This window comes from Fopius arisanus, unplaced genomic scaffold (genome assembly GCF_000806365.1).
Source record: "Fopius arisanus strain USDA-PBARC FA_bdor unplaced genomic scaffold, ASM80636v1 scaffold00062, whole genome shotgun sequence".
Classification (NCBI taxonomy): domain Eukaryota; kingdom Metazoa; phylum Arthropoda; class Insecta; order Hymenoptera; family Braconidae; genus Fopius; species Fopius arisanus.
Genome location: NW_011887801.1, coordinates 398,749 through 416,468, shown reverse-complemented (window position 1 = coordinate 416,468; position 17,720 = coordinate 398,749). Strand labels below are relative to the sequence as shown.

Genomic DNA, 17,720 nt, shown 5'->3' with positions numbered 1-17,720 from the left:
AGCCACCCCGGGACAAACTTATGTACAATTATAATCGCCCCACATTTATCGTCGTGATAACTTGCCCTACGAAAAACAAATAATCTCTCACTCGTTTTCTACTTCATTTCTCATCGCCCTCGGGTGCATTCTCCGGCTGGTCTCATTTTTTTTTCTGCATTGTGATTGAAATTTTTTGTTTCTGGTAGTTTTGCTGTCTTTTTTTCTTTACCCCAATTATTTCGTGTCAGTGGTGAAATCCTCTTCACATGTCCGCCTTATCCCCTGATTCACCACTGCTATCCTTCGGCCTTTTTTTTTTTTAGTTATTATTCTTGATTACTTGTTGGATTTTCTTTTTCTCGTTTTAATGTTGGTTGTCACGCGGGTGGTTTGCGGCCAAGGCCGCCTCTACCTTACAGAAGTAGGCACAACGATTTCTTTTTTTGTTTCATCTTCTTTTCGGGGGATTTTTTATTGATTTGTCGCACGAGGTCGTAGAACACCTGGAACAAATTGATAGAACATTTTTGAATATAAATTCAACCCTGTTATACTCAAAATACCGAAATTATCGTAAGGACTTATTTTACAGGTCTCATTCCAGTCTATAAAATCGGTCCTGAAGACGATTCCGGTATCTCTCACAGATTCTGAGTTAATCCTCGAAAATGAAAATGTCAGCTAAATGAACTTGTTACTTTTTCGTTAATTTTTCGTTATTTTTTCGCCGGAGAAAAATTAAAAAAAAATTATGAATATTCAACGACCCGATGAAACTCTAGTGATCGATAACAAATTCAACTTACGTCATAAACATTAATTTTAGCTTTGGCAGAGGTCTCCATGAAGGCGCAGTTGAATAGTCGTGCAAGGTTAACGCCCTGATCTTTTCCCACTACCCTCTCGTCCTCCAGGTCACACTTGTTGCCGACCAGTACCATTGGAACATCGTCCGTGTCCTTAACCCGTAATATTTGTTCCCTGAGATCCTGTAGATCGTTAAACGTCGATTGGGCTGTTATTGAATAAACTAGAACGAAACCCTGGCCATTCTTCATGTATAGGTCCCTCATGGCTGTGAATTGTTCCTTGAAAATGAAAAAAACTCGTTAAAATTCCGTGTTCTCCAGAACCATCGATGAATAATAAATATAATTATTCCAGATCTACGATATTTATGGAACATAGAAATGGGATAATTTGGAAAGAATTCCATTCAACGAATGTCCGATTATTTATTGGACATTGACAGAAGGAAGTTCATAGAATATAATGGAATAAATCGAAGAAAAAAATTACCGTGCCGGCTGTGTCCAAGATCTCCAGCATACACTGCTGTCCATCAACCTCAACCTGCTTTCGATAACTGTCCTCAATCGTTGGGTCATACTTTTCAACAAATATACCCTGAACAAACTGAACAGTGAGGGCTGATTTGCCAACACCACCACTTCCCAAAACAACTATCTTATATTCACGCATTGTTATTGTCCCTAGACTATCTATTCCTTGTCACAGCCGAGGGGTCACCGAATCCGCCGCGTCTTGTCCTCCTTTCGTTTCGAGCTGCACCTGTGGAGCAGAATAGCATGAGTATTTCACATAGTATTTCCATTACGCTGGGAGGGAAAATACGAGAATTCATTGGCTGAGGGTTTTGTGCAATTGGAAATCCGAGGGACATTGCGGACAATGAGACAGGGAGTTAATTATTCTTGGATTTATTGTCGATTCCTCGATGATTTCTGAAGGATGGCGATACCATTATGCAACAATTTCCATCCGAAAGGAATCACTCAATCTGACGTCAACGTCTCAATGGACCAGTGAAATCCAATGAGAACTCTCTGGGAGGGAAATTCGGAGGGACTCCACGTTAATTTAATTAATTAATTGTCCCACTTTTGGGGCGTAAAGTCTGAGTCTAGCCCCCAGATTGGACCTGCGAGTGGCTCGACTCAATCGTAAAAGTACAAAATACACATGAAGCCGAAATACACGGGGCAATAACGCTAATTGGATCGCGAAATTGCCAACGAAATAAACCAATGTCTGAGAAAAAAAAAGAACCTTTGATGGAGAAGATTTGCTCGATGCAGGAGAATATTCTCCTGTCAATTTAAAAAATCGTGGAATCTGATAAATCACTTTCTTATTTATTTTATTCTACCAGGAAATTAATTCAATAATCGCACGGATTTTCCTTATTCATAATTTTCAATAATTTTTCATTAATCATTAAATGTGCTGTGAATTTTTATTCAATTATTAATGCAAAAGACTTTTTCTCGTGAATTGGAATGGAATTCTTCTGCGAGAGGTGAATGAATCAGAGTTGTTTTTAAAATCAACAAGAGAATATCTCTGGTATGAACTAAATCCCCTTTATCAACAGCAGTAGCTTGTCTGCTGGAATTAATCTCCCCCGTAGGTTCCGGATGTGCCATCAAGTGTTCAACCACCGAGGAAATGAATCGGAGCAATGGTGAGACGCTGTGGAAAATTGAATGAGATGTGTGGCACGTCCACTTCCCGGTTATTCATCATTGCTAATTATACAACGAGATGGATGAATCAGAGAGTCATGGAGTCATGCGGTGAGAGCAAAATTTTTCGTCAATCTTCTGGGGATAAATCGCAGTGGAGATACGTCATGTACGTTATCAATCTGTTAACGTAGCTTTTTGGAGTGAAACGTTTTGAGTGGTAACCCTCTAATCCCATCGTGTGATGATGCCCGAATGGACCTGACAAATTGAAGGACCTGATACAGCCAAACAGCTCACGCACACGTATATCACACCGATGGAAACCTGGACGGGAACACTTTGAGGGGGCTGTAAATACGTTATCTGGCCGAGTAGTCTGATACACTTGAACGCACTCGGGAGCCAGCCTCCCACTTTAGTCCTCAGGGACTTTGGTCTATCGATATTGACATTTTACAAACGCCAAAGAGTGTCATTTACGATTTTTTCTTCATGATGAAAATCTTATTTTTGCCATTCAGTGGTCATTATTCGCTATTCACACTCTATTCTGTTCATTATTTTTAAATAAATCGGGAATAAAAAAAATAATTAAACGTGAATCACATAATAATTCCATGAAAATCGACAGGAATTAATAAAATTGACAAAAATATTCCACGAATATCAAAATTCTCTGCAATTTTAATCTGAATTCTCTCAATATTAATCTGAATTAATATTGAGTCATGAATGAATTCCTAGAGAACTTCGAAATTCCTCTCCTCACCAGTAACTCAGTAAATAATAAAAATGAACATGTCGAGATCTGATAACTTCCTAGTCGCGTTTCTTTCAGCAGCGAATCGTTGGATAGATCAAAATAATTTCCACGACCTATTTACCAATATCGAATGAAATATCCCGATATCGATGACATAACACAATGCGAATCGATGGGTCCATTAAACCGAGTGATATAGCAATGAAATCGAGGGTTGGCATCGAGTCCACTCTCGCCTGACTCGTGATAACCGACACGAATGTCAATTGGAGCGCAGTGAATTCGATTTTTTTTTTGTTGGAAATTTTTTTTTTTCGCGTGTGCCCGAAGGAAACATTTGGGGTGGTACATCCAACTTGACTCCGCAGTCCTGGGGCGAATCTCGGTGGGACGTGACACAACCATTGGTCAACTTATAGAAATACGATTATCCCAGCTTGAGTTTTCTCCATTCCCCAACAGCTCTTTACGATGTAATCCCAATCGTTCGAACTGGGATCAACTGGTACTCAAGGTGGAACTCAGCCAGTAATCCCCAGGTCATTTTATTTTTCATCGAGTGGAGGATAAAAACGTACTTTCTCTGGGTATCAATGCCCGTTTTCTAGATATTTCGTCATTTCAGTAAAGTTCTCTCAATTTCAGGTACCTTTTGTCGAGGATTTAATGAGTTGCAGAAAATTTCGTCTCACAATTCCAAGAGCTAAAGAGTTTCACGGAATATTATTTAAAAAACGAATAATAATAATAATTATTATTATTGTTGTAGAGAAGTGATAAAATGAGATAAAAGGAATTTTACATTGTCTTTAAAACCAATTATTCTGAAAAAAAACTGATTTTAATAAAAAATGACAAAAAATCGATTTTTTAGAACATGAAATGACCTACAAAAAAGTTCTCCAAAGTTTCGCCCTAAAATCGATGGTTTTGAAAATAAATCGGTAATAACGAAAAATCGAATATTCAGTTGGTCGTTTTTCGGGTTCCCTGCTGAATTGCACATCGAGTATTCCCGGGAATGAGAAATTTTCCCGGAGAGTTGTCCAGAGAGGAAAAAAAAACGGCAAGAATAGCGATGCAGTTGAAGACACCTCGATCTCATTCCATTGTGCGACAAAAGTATGTCACAATGATGCCCTCTCCAGCCCCCGACCCCTCGACTTTTAACCCACCTTCTGGCTTTTATGGGGCCCCATGCCATCAACGCAGCCAACTTCCTGTTTACCTCTCCAACAAGCACCACGTCGAACAGACCAGAGAAGAGGAGAACAAAAGCCACAACCACTTGACGATGAAGAGTCCCAGACACCTGTGCATGTCCCTGGGGACAGCCCAGGATGGATTAAACTTTAACATTTATTTTTGTTTGCTCTCGACATTCCCCTCAATTTTTTCCTTCATTTTATTTGTACTCCAGAGGTATTTACGCCTAGTGTAGCAGTTTCCTGCGTAGATTAAAATCGGCACGTGGAGTGAGAAATGTTTCAACAGGAGTGTACATTCTTCTTGCTCGGTCGCATGTAACGCCAACTCCTCGAGGTTTCTCCTGTTCTCGTCAATGAATTTCTTCTTTCCCCGAATTTCCACATTCGTTGGCTGATTACTTAATTGTTGGCATCCCCAGTGGATAAAACAATGACCATCAACCCGAGAGCAACAGCTAAAAAGGAAGAAGTCGATTGAGTTAATACTCGAGATTTTTTTCTGGAATATCTCTGGAGTTGAAAGAGATAGCGGAGTTTATGTTGGGACTTTTTTCTAGCTCTCATTCTGCTCTACAAATGAAGTCCCGGGTAAAATTTCACTAGCTCTCCTAGATTCGGGGATATTCCGCGAAATCTCGGCTGGATCAAGTTGATCTTCTTTTCCAAAGTACCTCTTCCCTCTCTGGAGTCCTCTCGTCCAATCTGCTCCAATCTATATCGGCAATCGCCCTCTTCTCGATTAATCCCCAGATAGCCAGATGAATTGATTGAAAATCCAATCAGAGGGTATCAGAGAGTATCGAAAACCTAATTCGAGTTTCAGCGGTTAAATTGATACTCAGAATTCTCATCCGATTGCAATAATTATTCATCGAAACCAAACGCCATCAAAGTGAATTGGCCCCTCGATGGGGTTTCGTCCTGCAAACTAAATTTTCATGGTCAGAGTTAATTTAACGCGTGTACCCTGTACATATCCTTTTATAAATTCATTTTCAGGTGGTTGTCAGCTGAGTTCGTCTATTGATCGAGTGTCAGCAATTTTTTTTCTGGATGAATTCGTAAAAATGAATATCTTGTTGGGAATTAACGTGAGACTGATGAGACACCGGGAATTATTGTCGGAAGATATACGAAAATACGAGGAGCACGGAATTTCTGCTGACATCAGCTCGATATCCGGGATAAATAAACAACAATGTTCCCGAGAGCTTCTGCTCTGCGAATAATCTGAAAAGTCATACGATTTTTCATTTCCACTTTTTTGATCCATTAAGGCACTCCGGTTTTATGCAGCAAGTGAATATACACCATTTTCTGCATTTCAATCTTTCCATTTTATGTAATGGTATAAATTATATTATTATTCCTGTTAAAATAATATTTCATTTATGTTTTTTAACTGTAAAGACCTGAAAGGCCTGATTTTAGTAAATTAGAATAAGTTCAGACTGATGGGAATTTTAAAATTTTTTTTTAGTTCTCTAGGAATATCTCGGAATTTAATTTTGATATTTATAATTTTTTCCTTCCCATGCGGATTAAATCGCTCGTTACACTGCTCATCTGGAAGTGCGGCATAATTAATATCGATTTTTCACTGGAAAAACATCATCACGGTGATGGAATTTTCTCCGTTTCTTTCATCGTCATCTTCATAACGCTGACTCCCTCGCGTTACACATTCACTGCGGCTTAAAAAATTGCGCATGCATGTGCTCTCCCACTTGTAAATAGGAAGAAAAAAAATCTGTGGGCTTTGCCTCGAGGACACATACCGCAGGAGAAGTGTTGTGATAGCCCGGTTTTTCTGCATTAAAACCGACACTGGGGTGTCTCGTCGAGGAAAAGGGAAGTGTGTGGATAAAATCGCTAGGAGATTTTTCTCCAGGCAGTTTCAGCCTCCACCCAGGGGTCTAAATCCTCCAGAAAATCAAACAAATTTACGGGGAATACAATTTTTGAAATTTACCCGGGATCCCGTGATTTAATTCATAAATTCAATCGCCGAGAATGTAATAAGGACGATGGAAATTGAATATTTTTTCAATCCTGTAAATTTAAGGAAATATCCCTATTTCACAAGACAAAAATTGCAAAAACCCATAAATTCTAATTTTCCAGAAGAAAAAACATTGAAATTATAAACTTCGTTTGAGCAATTGAATCGTAATGAGTAAATACTAGAGAAGATAATTACAGAATTTTTTTCAGATAATAGGATTTATTCTCTCATTGAATCGAATCAAATAAAATGTAATCCAATCTGAAATTTTACATTTAAATATTATTAATTGAAGAATTCTTTCAATTAACGAAATATTCGTGGGTAATCATGAATAAAATGCGAGGTACATTGAACAGAATGAATGAAAGAATGAAAAAAAAAGTCGTGAAAATACTTCCACCCCGATAAAATGGCCGAGACCTCAGCACAAACGACATGTTTTCGAGGATTGAAAAAAATAATGGGACGTGTGGTGCGTCGAGATAGGCGATTTCCTGGGGGCAGGATATGGTGTAACTGTTGATAATAAACGAGACACCGTCACGACACCCAGGGAGTTATAGGAGCCAAGTGTTTTGTCACCAATGGCTCTGTCTCTCAAAGATTATTACCAGGACTTGAGGACTCTTTACGATCGTCCAGAAGGTGCACACCTGTCCTCACCCTGGAAGCTGGACAAGTCGTATAATTCACCAGTGCAAGCTATTACCACGAGCTGATGGCATATCCTGGCAGGGATCACAGCAGCTACGAGGTTTAGGTACCTATCGTCGAATGAATCAGTTTCTCACGAGCTACGTGTTTTCCCTGATGAATCGTTCAAGTCTCCAGCCACTCCAAAGACTCTAGCCCCCTTTTCTCCATTTTTTTTTTCTAGACCCCCAATCCCTTCATACTAAATCATCATGAGAATATTTCGTCTGATGTTTGCGTGCTCAGCGGTGCAATTTTTTTTTTAATTGTCGGAGGAAAAAACGGGATAATTGAGGCGATTTATCGCCATGTGAACCTACCATAATGCCGCATTAATTTCTGACGCTGAAAAACAGTTTATTAGGTCAACTTATTTCAATTCAGAGCAAAGTGAACGAATTAATGAAAATTGGATAATTCCAGAATTGGATTATTCTATTTAATTTTCATTAGAAAATTTCATTAGAGCCGTTAGAATTGAGTAATTCGATTTATCAATGGTAATTACTTTTTAATCTGATGAATAAATAATTTTTCTGGGTGTGATATGTGGAATTTTTTTAACGAGACTATTTTCCAATGGCTAGAATTTCGTTGGAAATTCCCGAACCGATGAAACGATTGTGCGATGGGGAAAAAACGGCAAAAACCGGAGTGAATGCAGAGACAAAAGAAATTCCATCGGTGAAATTTTTCAATCTGGCTGGTATCTGGTGGAAAAAAAATTACCGAGGTTTTGGTTACTCTATTTGAAAGGTCTCAGTGATAATTTGAAATTAATACGTGATTTCATACAAAACAATATTCGATAAAAAAGTACAATCAGCGCTGAATAATTCGAATTTTAATTGAAATCCCCAGCAAAGTCAGATAATTGTAATTTGGAATTTTTTATTCAAGTCGGAGATACTAGCCTTTTCTGGAAAAAAATTCGAAATTACAAGACCGCATTTGATAAATGATAATTTGATAAAATCCACTTGGGGACCGGAAATACCGGCGAAAGATATAAAATCATGTAATAATGAAGATTCAGTGCTTAATAATTCGAATTTCAATTAATAATTTCGAAGTTCTGGGTAAAGTGGGATAATTATAATTTGCTATTTTTTTATTGTCGATTTGTAGGGAAAACCACAGATTTAAGTCAGAAACACTAGATTTTTCTGTGAAAATCCATATAATCTCAGGGCCACGTCTAATGAATTATGGATGATTCGACTTGGGGACCGGAAATAGCGACGAAAAATTCTTGGACGGTGTAAAAAGTGTTTTTCTCGTATTTCTACAAAGCGGTTAAGAAGACAATTAATTTATATCTTCTTTTGGGAGTGGAGAATTTTAATGGTTTTTTTTTTTGGGACTCACCTTGTACCTTGGACTTTGAATGCTGTCGGTATGTTGAAAGCGGAAGTGAATTGGGGAGTTCGTCGAGGAATCGATTAACAGTCTTGTCGTTGGGTAGAATCACATCCCCATGTTTTCTATTTTTAAATTTTCCCACCCTTTCAGCCAAAATTCACGTTTTTCGTTGACTTGTCTTAATTTTTCTATCAACGAATCAAAAACTTCCGATTTCTGTTTTTTTTTTTTAATAACGAAGGAATACCATTTTTTCTGCGATAAAAAAAAATTGAAAAAACCCAGGAAAATGTTTACATCTGAAAATTTCGTGAGTTGTTGAATTAAATAATGGTGGATAGCAACATTATATTTTGTTATGTCAAAGCCGTCGATAATTTATCGGGAGACGGAAAAAAAAATGAATTTTGGCGATACGAGTGGGGAATATCCTCAACTCTTTATGCGAAAATGCAGTGATTTTGCAGTTGGCTATTCCTTGGCTCAATGCTTCACTCACTTTGTCTATCTCACATACCAACGGGGCTTCCGGTTCGCCTGACGACTTCCGGCAAAAACGCGTCGACGAGTCACGTTTGAACGTCACTGTATTGGGGCAGATTTGTTATATCGCGAATGTGGGGAAAATATTCTCATGAGTCAGGGTTGAGCGAAAAAAAATCGCTGTTCCTGATTATTAAAAAATAAAACCAATAGAATTTGAATAAAATTGAATGTTCAATTAGTCTTGGATGTCAAAAAAAAAATTAAGATTTCGAAAATCTCCAGTAATTCGATAAATCCTGGGTAATAAAAAATTGTAATCGGAATATTTTTTCCAAATTTTCAAAAAATTTCTGGAAATCTTTTCAGAATTTTTTTTTATGAAACAAAAAAAAGGAAAACAAAACAATTTTATTTTTGAAAAAAAGTTTTCCAAAAATTTTTTGAAAATTTGGGAAAAATATTTCGATTATAATTTTTTTTAACCCGGGAATCCAAGAAATTATAAATCAATCCGATTGTTAATGCCGACATGATCATGCGAAAAATATAAAATCGAATCGACTGATTAGCATCGATCAGAAATTCTGAAAACTTTCCCTCCTTATCCCCTCGCAGGCAATCCCAGTGAGGCGACGAAAGTTAAACCCGTTTCGACGTTCGACAGGTTGAACTTGGAATGGAAGTTGAAACTTCGTTATCAACTCGAAAGATCGACTTCTAAAGCCTCGATAATGGCAGTACCACCGCGATTCAATAATCTCCCATTTCTTCCCGATTCCCATCTATTTTTCCATCTTCCAGATCCGCCAATTTTCCGATTAACTGTCAACGACAATCCAGTGTCAATCATCTATTTGTTATTCCACCCCTTCGCAAATAAAACTAATAATACATTCGTCGCCCCATGGAATCGCGATAACAGAATGACGTCAGTACTTAGGTACTCTACATGGAAAAGGGAGTAAAAATAAAAATGCATTGTAAAGAATGGAAAAATGACTTTTTCAAGTGGAACACAGAAATGCATTTCCCCACTTGAAAAAATAAACGCTTACTACCGGTTCCATTCGACACGACGAGGTACACCGCATAAATTATTCATCCAAATAAATAAAAAATGTAATTTAATCAGTGAAATAAATCGATTGATTCGGATCAATTGCGGGATTGGGAGATGGAGTGGAAAAATTTGGAAAATTTGGAAGACTTGCAAGATTTTCGCAGATTTTCGCGGAAAATATTTCCAAATCGGATAGTGGCTGATAACCATCGACGATTCAATGATTTATTCAATTTAATTACTCCATGTATCGATTAGTAACTGACGTATGGTCAAGCGTAGCAAACACTCCATTTCCGAGTTGCTGACGTGGGTCTCCAGTGGTCGTTGACCCCAATCATCCAGGAAGTAAAATCCGGAAACAGCAGATGGAGACGTCACCCACTTCGAGTTGAGAAAACTCGGTGTCACCAATTACAGATCAGTAACAGGTACTCGCCATTTTTCGTGTATGCATTCCCAGATAAAACAGAGGGAGTGATTTACAACGGGCTTGGAGGGTTTATACTTGTATTTCTCGATAATATTGACACTCATTTGCTTGAATAAATGTTTATGCAGAGCTGATGGCGGACAAGGGCTCGAGGACTCTCCCATTATTCTGTATCAATAAACTCCGTTTTCATAATGAGAATTCAGATGCCCTCATCCTCTCCAGGAAAAAAACCATTTTGCAAACCTGAGAAGTATCTTGGATGCAATATAATTGAATGGACGCGATAATGACGAAGAATTTATTGATGTATCATTTGTAAGTTGTTATTTGCAATTTTCTCGCAATTTTTAGTCTTTTAGTAGATGGACTGTCAATTCAGTGCGGAAATCATGGATATCTCGGGAAATAAGGGAGATAGCGATTTTTATTGGAGACCTTTTTTGTAGCCCTCAATTAGGACTACAAAAAAAGTCATTACGAAAATTTTGATATTTCTGATGGATTCCGAGATTTTTACGGAAATTTATTACAATTTACCGTATCGTTACTGGATTTGAAGATAAATCGATTGATCGATTGAATCGGAGTTAATTTTTGGTTAAAAAAAAATAGTGAAATTCAGAAATTCGTCCTTGACCTGGTCCTCCAACTGGTAAGATGAATCCTAGAATTTATGGCAATTTCAGGGTTGTTTTTTGGATTTTGGCAGGACTTTTGGAGTTTGATCTGGAATAACTTTTGGGTCAAGGTAATGATTGCTGGTGGCGTCGTGGGACTGGAGCCAGTGACATAATTCCCCCAGAAATTGTTATCGGCAAATTTATTTCCGGGGGAGAGCGTCGGTCTTGGTGAAAATGGAAAAGACGTCCTTCGCAGTATCCGCACACGCGCCAACGCCATTTCCCGTCAAATATTCCCCCATTGTTCCCGTTTTTCTCTCCAGAGTGTCGACTATAATCGATCACGATTGTGGAAAGCCCTACCTACGCTCAACCAATACATTAACATCACAAGTTTTTCTCATTTTTCTATCAGCACCGAGAGATAAACACCACCAGAATGGTTCGCATTGATCAGGAACAACCGGTTCTGTTTAATTCTCTCACAACGCTATTATCAGTAAAATTCCAACAAGACCTAATCTATCAATCCAGCCATTATTAAAAAATTCAATTACTTTGTTTATACGCCCCACAAACGATTTAACGGTGGGAAAAATAGTTTAACTTGCCAAGTAAATTCATTTTCAATTCATTTACTTGTGAGATAAATGGAAATTGATTGATGCTCGTTAATTAGTTAGGGACCGATTTGATGGAATGACGAAGAACAAAATGTCGATGTTTTCCCCCGAAGTTCCTGATGTCACTGTGATATCACCCTCTGCATTCCATTATGAGCAAATGTGTCGGTGTAACACAATCACAATTATGACGCAAGCATTTCCACGCAACTCGACAATTAATTGTCCCCTCGGCCCCACACTGACCCATGCATTAAACACAACAATGAATGCCACATTTCATCGTAACAATTAATTATATCTGCCGTGAAAAAAAAAACTTCGAATAATATTGAAATTCCATTTTTGCTCACCCCAAATTCAAATCCAGAATAACACACGACATTACATTATCGCCGTTAATTGCAACGTGCGATTACGTAACGAGGGCACTGGCAACAAAGTGATGACCGGTAATACATTTATTTAACGCCAGAATTTCCGCTCTGCCCTGGAGTACATCCATCAAAACCACAGAATGTACGCGAATATTTTAATATTATTTTTTATCAACGATTTAACTCGGCGAAATTCGGTGGAGTAATTACCGTGAAATGAAGAGATGAAAAATAAACTAATAAATGTTTTACCAAAAAAATGAGTGTGTGATAAGAATGAGATTTTCCTTGTCCGAGGAAAAATTGAGAAATATTCAAAATCAAAAAACATGAAATAAATTTATTTGAATCGAATAGATTTTTATTCTATATGAATAAATGGTTTATTTAATCTAGGTTCATTTGAAATAAATGAATTATTCCTTGAGAACGATAAATGATTAAATTATTATGAGGAAGATAACGTGTGATTTGATTTATTACCGATTTTTGAGGATAAAAACACCTGAGACGAACATAAAACCGATTCAAGAAATGACCGGACATCCATAGAAAAAAAAAAAATCGAAAAGTGCCTCGAATAAAAAAAAATTGTTAAGCCTGATATTTGGTATTGCAGTGGTAACTCAAAACCGGAAACGATCCCTCGATATCCGCTGGATGAATCGAGGACCTCATCGGCCTTGCGTGACACCAAAACAGTCACGATTGTAGAATGACTCATGTAGAGGTTCGTGAACTTTATTCTTATTCGGTTATAACACGAGTAGACGACGAGTTTCCTCGCCCACGTTATCCATGCATTTTTTCTTTCAACATCCCCTACACCGTTCTCTCTTTTTCCCCTACCGATTTCTTTTTTATCTCCATCCATCGTGAGAAAGATTTCCCTCCAGCCCTCCAGCCCTCCCAGCCTTCTCTTCCTGCTTTGACTCTTCTCGTTAACCATCGTCTCCATTTTCTCCCCCATGATACACCGAAAATCCACCGATTTTTCTCATACCCGTTGGATTTTTTACTTCACTGAAATAAACCACCGATTTTTCTTTATTTTAATGAAGAGATTGCGCCATGTTTCCGTAATTCACAGCCCAACCATGAGATTCTCGTTAATTCAGGATCACTTTCATGTTCAAAAGATCTCGGATAAAATGGAGAATAATTAAAAAAGGGAAAATCCACGGATTTAACTCCACATTAAAAGTTTTCTCATTTCAATTCTGAGATTATCGATTCGGTTTAAGAATTTTAAGCCTAAAAAATAGACTTAAAAACTCAAAGTCGCTGAATTTCAAAAACCTGCTAATTCATTCTGCTAATTCAGAAACGATTAATTGCAAAAGGATTGTTAATAGCCAAATGGGCCTCAGGTGGTACCAGATTTAAAATAGATATACAGGAAAATCTAGGGGTGATCAAGTGCACTTTGTGCGGATAAAACCAAAGCCAAAAGAACGAAAGTAAAAAATAAGTCTCCACGTATGCCACCTAAAGCCCTCGTGTGGGTAGTGCAGTGAAAAAAAAAAACCTCAACAAAAGAGATGTAGACAGAAATAAAACTCGAGACAAACGTCAATTGCTGGGATCCATGGGGGCTAAGTGGGATTATCAATCGAATGGGACGAGTTGAATTGTAATGGCGAGGGGGAATGGATGAAAATTGAATACGAGGAATTGAGTAAAATTAACGAGCCACCCCTTCGCCCGTAGAAGTGGGCGTTGGAGACAAATCCAAATAAAAAATAAAATAAATTCTTGAGAAATGTTTTCTCGGGGGGCTAAATAAATCTCGTGAGAGCGAAAGAGACAGCTAAACTCGCTATTATTGTGACTCGACGACTTCTGTAATCCATTCAGAAACGACTTTCATCCTTGATAAAAGTTTCCAAGACTACTGCTACTAAATACTGATGATAATGGAGACTTCAAAACTAATTACTCACTTCATCGCGAGTGTCTTTCACCAATGAAAAACTATTGTTTGGGAATATTTTAACTTGAGATATGAGGAATTATTTGCTCGGCTGAATCGGTTGATGGGGAATCGATGCTTTTTATTTTATCGGCATTAATCTTTGCAGACGGAACTGAACAGAATCACGAGCCACTTGTAATGCACAAAAGAAACTGTCTTTGATATGGGGCAGCCAAAAAAAGCGACAAATGGTGGGCTTGGAGTACAGCCAATCCATTATGAAGCAACCCACTAATAAAAAACATCGACGAATATCGAACAAAAGTTCTTTCGATTCAACGGGATATAAATCATTGAAATGACGGATTCGGTTGGTCATAATGCACTTTCTTTTTACTCGTTTTCGTTATGAAAAATTCCAGGTTTTCCTTTCTCCACTGGTTAATATAATTATTAATGTATATATTATTCATTAACACGAAAATATCTATTAACCAGAATTAACTCCTAAAATAAAATTAAACCAGAAATCGTTATCCGGTCTTGTGAACTGAGAAATTGTTTTAGCAAGTGAAGAATTTTTATTTTTAACTTCCCACCAAATTTACCAAATTTATTTGTTTTTATTTTTTATCATTGTTTAATGACTCATCAAGTTTAAATTGATGTGGAAATTTTTCTGCACTTTTTCAAAACTTTGAAAAGGAATTATAAACCTTTACAGAAAACGCATGAAAATTTTTTAATCATTACGAAATTTCGTGAGCCATCGACAATGATAATACGAAAGTAAATTTTTTCGGAGGATGTCGAACATCTTTGATGGAGATTGTGTGATTTTTTGGAGGATTCAGCAATTATATTTTTTGAATGACGTACGGTGGAAAGATGAATTGTGTATGTGCGGTTATGGAGCTGGGTATTAATTCCCGTTAGCATATGTGAAGCAACACGTAAAGAGATATCCACAAAACAGAGTGAATGAAACAGCCGATAATCGGTGAAAACATGTACCGAATATTGAATGCTGAGTACAAAACCCGCACGGGTTTTATCGACCTTGCGCATAATCGGGGGAGAATTTTGACGAGGTTAGCACGATTGTATCCATCATGAGGAAGCGCAATGTCCATTAAATTGAGGTTAAAAAGCAGAACGGATATACTGAAAATGAGGAAAGAACTTTCAGAATGGTGAAATTAATTTTTCACTGATTTCTACACAGCGAATTGATTCCATCGCGATCCGACAAAAAGAAATTCATCATTCTTTCAAATTCAATTCACCCATTGGAACGTCATGCGCATAATTACTGTGCGTACATCGCAAGGATAATTTTTCCTTTCAAGTGCACGTTCTATTAAAAAAATGATTCATATTACTCGACTCGAATGCAGTTTTCTTGGAACTCGCCTTCATCGTGTGAATCATCAAGAGCTGGCGCTTTCCATTCCCAAACTGGTACCACACGCGTTCATTCAAGAATATATTACACGTTCCTTTTATTTGTGAATAAGAACAAGTGTATTGATACAAAAAGTATGCGTGGGGAACAGATGATTCGACCTTGATAATTCAATGAGAGAAAATTCCGAGGATACATCTTCTGTAGAATGAATTTTAATTGTCAGAGAAAATTTGATTGACGCAAGAAATATTCAGTTGTCATTAAAAATCATGGCGAGCTAATTGGTAATTGCGGCTAAAAAATCAAGGAAAGTTTCGGATACTTAATGAAATATTCCAGAGATTATTTCCCCTCGGATTAACTTCAGTGGAATTTCCGTAAAATTCATAAACTTAACAGCAACTGAATTGTTCTTCAAAACAATTTTTTCCCCTATTGTGCGGTTTATCTCAGCAGACCGTATTTACTGACTTTGAATAAATGAATGGTTAATGTTTTAATTATCCTCGGAGTTCTTTCCCCCGGCGATTTGAATAACAACATTATCTTCAAATTGAGTTCCTGAGCTTTGGCAGGGTGATTCTAGTTGAAAAAACTTATGGAAATTAATGGGGCGATATCAACGAGAGTATCGAATGTTATCAGAGCACTCGATGTATCGCAATTGCCAGAGGCTGTGGCTGCAATTGGTGCGAATTAAGGGGAAGATTGAGCGTTCAACGGTCTTCATATTTACACGGATAAAAAAAAAAGTGTAGGCGTTATTATTCAGTGCGTGGGGTGTGAAAATAAGGTGAAGCACATCGCCCTATCTATTTATTTTTTCTCACCGACTCTCGGGAATCCAGAGATTGTTCAATATCCGGAGAAGATGAGACTAAAAACAAGGGGTGATAAGGGATTAAAAGGGGCCGGAAAAATCCAAAAAAAAGTGGCTAAAAATATTGAAAAAAAAAAGAGAAAAACTCACCCCTTCCGTCGATTCCCCGTTGTCGTTGTACTTGTGATCTCTCAGTTGGAAAAAATAAGGGCAAAACAGATTCCAACACAAGAGATACCGCTGATTCTCGTTAATAACTCGTAAGAATTCCTCGGTCAACTCTTTGTCCACCGATATCTCCGATATTTATCCAGCAATCAGATGCTTCCCTTGTCTTTTACCTCGTCACTCCACCCCAGGTTCATCAATTTATCCCACAAGAAATGACTCCGATATATCTCTCTCACTTTTAATCACAAGTGAATTAAACACACCGGCTTCACTCGCCACATGAATCCCAACGAATTCTCCAGCGTTTCTCTCCCCTCGTTTATTCCTGTTTTTTTTTCCTCTTTTTCTTTCCCCCGATGACTCCCGGTGTAAATTCTCCTTCTCGTTCTCGTCGCTTTTTTTTTTCTCTTCTTCTTGGAATAAAAAAAAAAAGCACAGACGCCGTGCGCGGGGGGGCCGTTCCCCGTCGGTCGTGTCGTATCACCCGTTTATTTTAAAAACTCGTATTAATAATTTTCGATTCATCGAATTTTTCACACAAGTCTACCACGCGAATCAGCAACTTTCAACCCTGTGATTGTCTCGGCCACGAGTTTTGGTGGGCACTTGGGATTTTTTTTTGGGAGGGGAGTTATTGTTTTTGGCGAGTTGGGGGGGCTTTTTTGTTTTTCAACTCTCTAATCACTAGAAACTTGTCGCTGTTTCGATTATACGCGTGAGACAAACCCGCGGACAGCGCACAATTCTACCGTTATCTAGGGCGATGCCTCTCGGGCCTCTGCTCCGTTTTTCAGCATCGAGTGTTGAGATTCTTGATGAAATACCTCGACGTGTTTTTTGGCCGGTGATAGCTTCGAAAAACCTTCATACACTGTTTTATCGGTAGATCGTGACGTTGAGAGTAGCCAAAGCTCCATCAGAGGCTCTGGGTGACCTTGTGAATTTTAGTGTTCACCCTAAAGGACAGAGAACGCAATCATCCGTTTTTTGGGTGTAATGGGTCAATTCAGTGGGTAAATAGGGTGAATATACCCGATTTAAGGTCAAAATCGGGTTGACCTTGAAATCGATCTAGCGTTTCCTTTTATAATTGAGATTTCCTCCGAATTTCGAAGAGATCGGATCCTATTTAATGAAAGAATTGGACCCAAAAAGGGTTGTTAAGGATTTTTTAAGGAATATAATCGATTCCATTTCCGGGTCCATTGGTCCCCGATTTGTGATTCTCGTCGGTAATTCCGATTTGCTTTGTGGGTCTTCTGGTTTTTCGCCCTCTCTTCTTTGGGGTCGGTACTAATG

The 17,720-nt window shown here is 38.0% G+C and overlaps 1 protein-coding gene across 2 annotated transcripts; it reads right to left on the bottom strand.

Moving 5' to 3' along the window:
* Positions 1–145: 145 nt before the first annotated feature.
* Positions 146–17,208, bottom strand: Rap1 (RAS oncogene family member Rap1). 2 transcript variants are annotated; one of them, XM_011308718.1, is made up of 4 exons: positions 16,401–17,208; positions 1,282–1,554; positions 789–1,070; positions 146–485 (listed from the first exon to the last, which is right to left on the bottom strand). In XM_011308718.1, exons 2-4 carry the CDS (start codon positions 1,462–1,464, stop codon positions 396–398), a joined length of 555 nt encoding a protein of 184 aa, XP_011307020.1. In that variant the 5' UTR covers positions 1,465–1,554; positions 16,401–17,208; the 3' UTR covers positions 146–395. The 2 variants fall into 2 exon arrangements, with proteins under 2 accessions (XP_011307020.1, XP_011307021.1); XM_011308719.1 differs by lacking the exon at positions 16,401–17,208 and adding an exon at positions 14,051–14,215.
* Positions 17,209–17,720: the final 512 nt, after the last annotated feature.